The sequence below is a fragment of the Limanda limanda genome, chromosome 19 (assembly GCF_963576545.1).
Source record: "Limanda limanda chromosome 19, fLimLim1.1, whole genome shotgun sequence".
NCBI lineage: Eukaryota > Metazoa > Chordata > Actinopteri > Pleuronectiformes > Pleuronectidae > Limanda > Limanda limanda.
The window spans coordinates 815448-822908 of record NC_083654.1 but is presented as its reverse complement, the minus strand read 5'-3'; the positions used below and the strand labels follow the sequence as shown (position 1 = coordinate 822908).

General features: G+C 38.7%; 1 protein-coding gene across 1 annotated transcript; it reads right to left on the bottom strand.

The window, feature by feature from the left end:
• Positions 1-284: 284 nt before the first annotated feature.
• On the bottom strand, positions 285-7178 carry sdhaf3 (succinate dehydrogenase complex assembly factor 3). Its single transcript, XM_061093035.1, has 2 exons — positions 6902-7178; positions 285-695 (listed from the first exon to the last, which is right to left on the bottom strand). Exons 1-2 carry the CDS (start codon positions 7076-7078, stop codon positions 501-503), a joined length of 372 nt encoding a protein of 123 aa, XP_060949018.1. The 5' UTR covers positions 7079-7178; the 3' UTR covers positions 285-500.
• Positions 7179-7461: the final 283 nt, after the last annotated feature.

Genomic DNA, 7461 nt, shown 5'->3' with positions numbered 1-7461 from the left:
GGCAACAACCATGAGTTTGACTTTCATAACCGCTCTAACGGACCCGTCTCTCCCCCTCAACACACAGCTCATGGCTTTTGTGTCTGTGTGAATTCAACTTTACATATTTCCATATGATGAGGATAATGAGGGCTTCATCCCAACAATGGCAACATCCCCACTGAGGCTGAAAGAAGCATTACTGATGTGAGCATCTGCAGAGGAGACACCTCTAAGAGCATTTCTTTCACAAACATGAGCTCACAATCTTATTCATAAGAAAAAAAGTTGACAAGAGAAACTAATTAGTACAACTTAATGCTCCTGCAGGGAGCATGAGTAACCTCTTTTTATTGTCACAGTAAAAGAGTCAAGTACAGGAACACAGAGATATTACACAGCACTTAAATATAATCAAATATTCCTTAAAGCCTCCACTCTGCCTTTGAGTAACACTCTTCATCTCAAGCACTCAGGGGGAATATTTGTGGTCTGAATCCCAGCACCTTCTGCCCTTGGCTTCACTTGCTGTCCTCCTGGATGTCAAACTGTCGGTTGGGTTTGGTGGACTCCAGCATGAGTTCGTAAAGTTGGCCTATCTGCTCCCCCTGGAAGTCAATGAGTTTCTCCTCTGACAGGTTGGATCCAAACTTGACTGAGCTGAGTTGCTCCCTCGCTGAATCCAGTACCTGAGTCTGCATGGTGTCCTTGTATTGCTGTGGGGGGGCAGGCAGAAAAGGCAATGTATTGATCAGAAAAGTATCCAGAGCATATTTGCATACTATATTCTGTAGTCACGACCAAAACATGATACAGATGGACCAATATTTTGGGATACATGGTACGAATTATGTCAACATGACATCACTGTGAATTCAGGAAATTAAATCATTATCATGAAATTAAGTGATGCATTCACTTTTGAAACCGACCTTCAGGTTGGAGGACGACCGCTCTACCCCTCTACCATTTGGTATTAATGAGATCACGATGATGTCATAATGAAAACAGTTTACAGTTCAGTTTATTGTAAATTTGTATTCTATACAATTTTTTCTGTATTGCTAATAGTATATTTCAAAATGATTGGAATTCAGTTCTTATAAATACTAAAACCAACAAATCCAGTATTAAAATAGCTATTATTCAAGTTCAACAATACAATTTTAGTTCGCAAAATCATAAGGGGGTAGAGCGGTCGTCCTCCAATCAGAAGGTCGGCGGCTTGAATCCCAGCCAATGTCAAAGTATCCTTGGGCAAGATGCTGAACCTATGCTTTGTTATGAGTGGCCCCTCATAGAGGTTGAATGCACTAATTGGAAGTTGCATTGGATAAAGGATCAGCTTAATGAAATGCAATGTAAAGTTGAGAAATTCAAAATTATATATGAAAGATTCAAATTCTAATTACTAGCAACACATGTCTCATTTTTTGGAGTGAACAAATTCCAAATCCAGGTCATTGCAACAGTTTATAATTGAACACAAACAAGTATTGCGTGTGTATCTGAACCCAGGTATACTGTGTTCTTCGTACCATAGAGCTGAATTACTTCCAAAAGTGACTAGAAATACAAAAGTGGGCCACCCTGCTGCACGAGATGAAATACTTCATCACAATGAACACACAGTCACTCAAAAACCCTCCTGCTTCTGAGCCATGCTGACTAAAGCACCAAGTATAAATAAGTCTGCTACTGTAAACAATGTCCAACCAGTGGATCCCTCTTATTTGAGAGTTATGTGATACAAACTAGTCTCCAGTTAAATTAGGGAACAACCTAGGCATTTCCTTGTGCCGAGTTGTGACAGAAGGAGGAATTACTGTTTTTGTGAGCCATGCATTTTATGGCAACTGGAACGTTTACTGTAGAACACTCCATTTCACTTAATGCTGCAAGAAGAAATATCTGCTATGAAAGATTAACGCTGGTGAGCTGACCAAACTCTTCCAGGTATTTGTTAAGAAAGCCTTCATTATCTTTTTATGTTCTTGGAATTCAGTAATTTACTGTTATTTCCATTTGGAAAACCAGCCAAAGCCACGAAGTCTACCTATGACCTTTGGGTTTTTGTTACATTTTTGTCTTTGCCAAGGAGGTTATGTTTTCACCTGAGTATGTTTGTTTGTTAGCAGGCTTATGCAAAAATGACTCGACTGATCACATTTTTTAAAGGGTGGGGCATGACCCAAGGAATAACCCTTTACATTTTGGAGGGAATCCTAATAAAAAGGGCTGATCCAGGGGTTTTGTTTCACTTTCTCCAACATGGCACATGAGTGTGTTAGTGGGGGTATGCACCCATTGAGCAGCCTCCTATCCTTGCAGATCAGACAGATGTTGTGAGTTTAAAAGCAAAGTGATAGTTGACGTTGACTGAATTAAGTGGCCATGTGACTGATGTGGGAGAGTGCTGTTTGTGTCACAGATCCTCCTACAGTAAATATCAGCACAAATCTCATCCTCAACGTATCTATTACATAAATTAATAAGTGTAATGTTTACTGACAACACTAATGTCACACGTGGTCCATCAGCCAATTTGTGATGAGTCAAAGCTGCCAGTGGTGCATTTGAATCGTCTTGAGCAGCCGCCATATATATAACATCTAAAAATCCCTCCAGGAAGCACACAGTCAATGACCTGTGCTTTCCCATTCAAGAGGCATCCTGGGTTTTGGATCACTCCCACTGTAAGCAATAACAAGCCATTTATCTGAGAGGCTTTTTCCTCCACATAATGTAATTAAATTGAACATTTGCCAATATCCTCCCTGAATAAGGAGGTTACAGATCAGAGGAGTACTCCAGTTTGGTACACACTCATATTTTACTTTTCCTTCCAAGGACTTACTGGAAAATTCTAGATGAATAAATGTGTGAAATCATCTCTGTCCTATTGTGTCTAGATCCATAACATTTACAAAAGCCATGTTTAGGCCTCTGGTAACATCATCACTGTGGTCGGATGTGAAAAGGTGAAAAGGTTTCTGTCTTTTCAGGGAAAGTCAGAAAGTCATAATTTGTTTCCTTTGACCGCAAGTATCCTAAATACATTGTTGCATTTATTAATGTTGGATTACACTAGAGGCCAGAGTAAATGTTTTTAAGGATCTGAACATTTATAGCAATGTTATTACCAATGTCCAGCTGCTCAACTCTTCTAGCAGCCGTACAATGACAAAGCTAATATAAAGTTCAGAGATTCAGCTGACCAAATGGAGTCGACTCCATTGTCTAAAATCATTATTGACTTTTAAGGGGCAGCTCAAATGATTAAGTTGATAACAGGCCAAAATTCTATCGTGGCTGTTGTCTGAGAATTTCCATTCGACAACATCACAACAATAAAGAGAGCTTCCTTTATTAATGAGTTACCTACAGTAAATACCTATAAGTTGAAACCTGACCTTCACAAAGTCCCCATTTAAACAGAGCGAAACAAAACATGAGGAACACAAGGAACGTTCAAACTATGTAACTGTTATTGAGTTGTAAACATCTGTTCTCAGTGCAAAGACACACGTTCCATCAAAGTAACAACTCACTTCCTCAACAAATATCCCTCTGATCTCAGTGTGCACAGTGCACTCTGCTTGGCACTAGTACCTACACAGGCATATAGCTAATTTCAAGGAAATAACCAAACCATCAGAGCTTTGCCTTGTACTACAAACTGGGCTTAACATCTCCATAAGTAATGGTTTGGGTTTTGTTATGATTATTATTGCAAACACTTAAAACAAACAAGATGAAAGCAACACACACTCTAAATAATAATCAATGTTATTTTTATCATTATTTACAAAACAGTAATTCAATTTGATTAGGTGTGAATTACTAGTAATTTTTATATGACACTCTGATCTGTAAGCTAAAACATTTTTATCCCACTACTACTACCAGCTCTATGATAAATCCTTTAACTTAACAGGAATTGGATTTAAAATATTAGCAGCTTTTAGAATCTGTCCCTGTCTTTAACATTGTTCTATTACATACACCATTTCTTCATTTGACTTAATGTAATTTTCATAATTCAAAAGGAGACGTACTCATGAACCTGATAAGATTTTGATGATAAGTTGTTCGTCCCTCTGTAGGATGTCATGCTTTGCATTCCTGGGGCTGTGAGTAAGATTTTCCTCTCCAAACAAACCACTTATCCACAAATTGAAATAATTAAACACACAAGTTTTTTTATTAAAATGCAAGCCAGATTAATGCAAGAATGTTGTAACAATTTAGAAAAACAGAACAGTTTTTTTCTATCCATTAAGAGTTAGGGTTTTTGAGGCACATAGTTCTCAGTGCCTAAATTACAAATAGACTATTTCCTCATTTGATTTGAAGACAATTCTTCATATCAAAACCTATATATATTGTCACATGATTTAAATTTGTAAGCTCGGTTTGTGGTAACAGGAAAGATTCCAAATCTAATATGATAGAAAGGATCGAAATGAAATAAATTAAAAAAATTGTTGTAACTGCAACAGTGTCTGTGGGACTCAAACTGAAAGGAAGTAAAGTCAATGTCAACAAAACAGAACACTTTAGTTAATTAATCACAATGAACATCAGTCAGGGTTTGATTGCTGTCAAAGTCACATGATCAATTTGTACTAATGTAGCAGTGTCTGTGCCTTGACAGTCTGAGGAGGCAGACTCATTCTTTAAGTTCAAAGTTGATGTCTCACCTCAGATCTTTAGCATAACAGCAGTTACAACATATACACAGGTACCTTGTACAGTGTGTGTGTGTGGGGGACCATTGAGACTGTGATCTATCGACCTGCATAAGCAGGTAAGCAAGCAACTTTACCTTACTCTTTACTAAAACTGCTCTGCCACCATGTGGGGATGGACTGACATTACACTAACAATGTATAAACCCTGAAAAATGACAGAACATTCTAAAGAATTTCTCTAATATAATAGTCTGCTCCTCATTTAAATATGAGGCTTCACTGCAAGATCACTTCTCCATGTCCGTGATTGGTCGTATTCACTAAACACCGCCCCCTTTTATGGGCACGCGCTCATAGCTATAGTAGAATAACCTCAAATTTAGGTTATTGTGACTAAGTGAGGTGGAGGTGAAGAAAGACGGACAGCTGTTTGATATCACTGATGAAAGAAAATTTGAGTACATCAAAGTACTTCAAGGACTCTACGTCAAAATTTAAAGGTGAAGACAAAAAGAGGATGGCAATGCACCATCAGGAAGTGACAGAAATGTTTGTTGCTGCGATTGCCCCATCTATCAAATTTATAACAATTATATTTTTCCCAAATGGGCTTCGACAGAGAGGTTAATATTATATTGTTAATCATATCATACACATACCTGTCAGCTGATTAACCTATCAGGGTGAGTACTTGTGTTTGTACTGGGATTCGGTTCCATCAGGTCAGTCTGTCTAATACTGGACTCAGTTCAGCACAAAGAGTAACGATCGATCTTCTGAGAATCTAAATAAGCTGATGAGTCAGTCATCGTCACAGGTCAGGAAATCTTCATGGAGACTTGTTTTCTCCTAATCCTTCTATCAGTGGCAGTGCATCTATCAAAGAGCTCTCCAGTACACTTTGTGTGCCTGACAGCACAGACAAATCCGTTGCAGAGATTTTAGCAGAGAACTTCTGATTTACTTGGAGATGAAAAAACTTAAAATTCACAAGTGCAGCTTATCTATTAAAGATTCATTAAATATGGCCAGTGTATTGCTCCAATATTATTTATAAATCCCTGAGCAGATAGTCTGAAATAACACACCCCATCTGTTTAAATTAAGAGAATAACCTGTCTCAGGCTCAAATTGAAAGGTGACCTGGTTGATATCCAGTTCTCAGTTGTCCAGCAGGATTTGTGCTCATTTTGACAAAGCGAACACATCTTAACCTCAAGTGCTGCTGTTGCACAATATGTGGTAAATAGTATAAAACATTGCACTACTTAGATGCTAAATGTCCAGACAACACTACTATGGTTCAATAAACTGCCATTGAATTTCTCGATCTCCACGTTATTCCTGTCGCCATGCAGAGCTTTATGTCTGAAATACTTTATCTGACCTGTCATATAATTATTGTATGAGAAATTTTAACTTAATTAAAAACTAAGCTTTGTCATTATTTTCTCTCTTATTCCCTCGACCGTCTATGCAAAGTGCCCTGAGATATTGTATGTTATGGTTTGGCGTTGTACAAATAAAATTGAATGGAATTCATCTTCACCAGAAAATGGTCTTTTCATCTGACATAGTATTCTTTCCAATCTCTGCATGACTCACTTGTGTAAGCAACAGCACTTCACTGCAAGGCCAAGGCCAGGACAAGATAACATGAGCTGAAGTGCTTGCAACCACCAAAATGTGGTTTTGGTTCTCAAACTGTTTGCAAAGCATGCAATTATGTAATGTAAGAACCATAATAACAAGGAACAATCGTCTTGTAAATCAATGCCATATTAACAATATCGTCTGTCTGGAAGTGACAAAGTTATGTAAGTCAGATAGTTAAGTGAGTTGTGTTGACTTAAATATAGATGTTACACATTGATGAAGCCTCTGTTCTATTAACAGCACCTCAGCTAGTCCCAGTCCTCATCCCTCTACATGTACAGTGAACAGCATGAGGAGGCTCCAGGAATAACTAATGAAGCTGTACTTTCAAATCAAAGTGTTTCTCCAGTAATTTCATTGTAAAGCACAGACAGACACACACACACACACACACACGCTCAGAGACAGACAGACAGACACACACACAGACAGACAGAGACCCAAAAACACAGTCAGACAAACACACATTGAGACAGACACACACACAAACACACACAGACAGACAGAGACCCACAACCACAGTCAGAAAGACAGAAAACCCACACACACACAATTTCAATGGGCTTCGTCACCTGCCACTCTACCATGAAGCCCTTCGCCTCCTCGGGTGACGCGCCTTTATGTCTCCTGAACTCGTCCTTCACATACTGGTCCCCCAGGGCTCTTAGGTCAATGGGCAGGAAGCGATGAAGGACCAGAATCCTCTTGTACAACGAGCGGACTTTAGAGATATGAGTAGACACCGCCATTACGGAGCAGCACGGGGTAATAAACTCGGATTTCACCTCAGACAGAGCTGAGTTTGCTGCTTCACACACAAGGACAGTTATTTAACACATGTTCTCTTGTTTATCCCGGAAGTTTTGCTTCTTCTACAGAGTGGGAAAATAGAGGCCATACCGCCATCTGCTGTACCGGAGGGGTATCTCCGCATAAAAAAAAAAATCTTCTTCTGTAAAATCTTCTTTGCTGCACAGTAAATTTAATACTTTAAAAATCTGCATCGTTAATATCTATGTTTGCTGTCTGCTTTGTCTTGTGATATTTAATGGCATATTACATTTGGCTTCCAATCAGTGACATAGTAAGGAAATATCCAAATACCACAAATCCAGCACAACTGGCTTCTGGA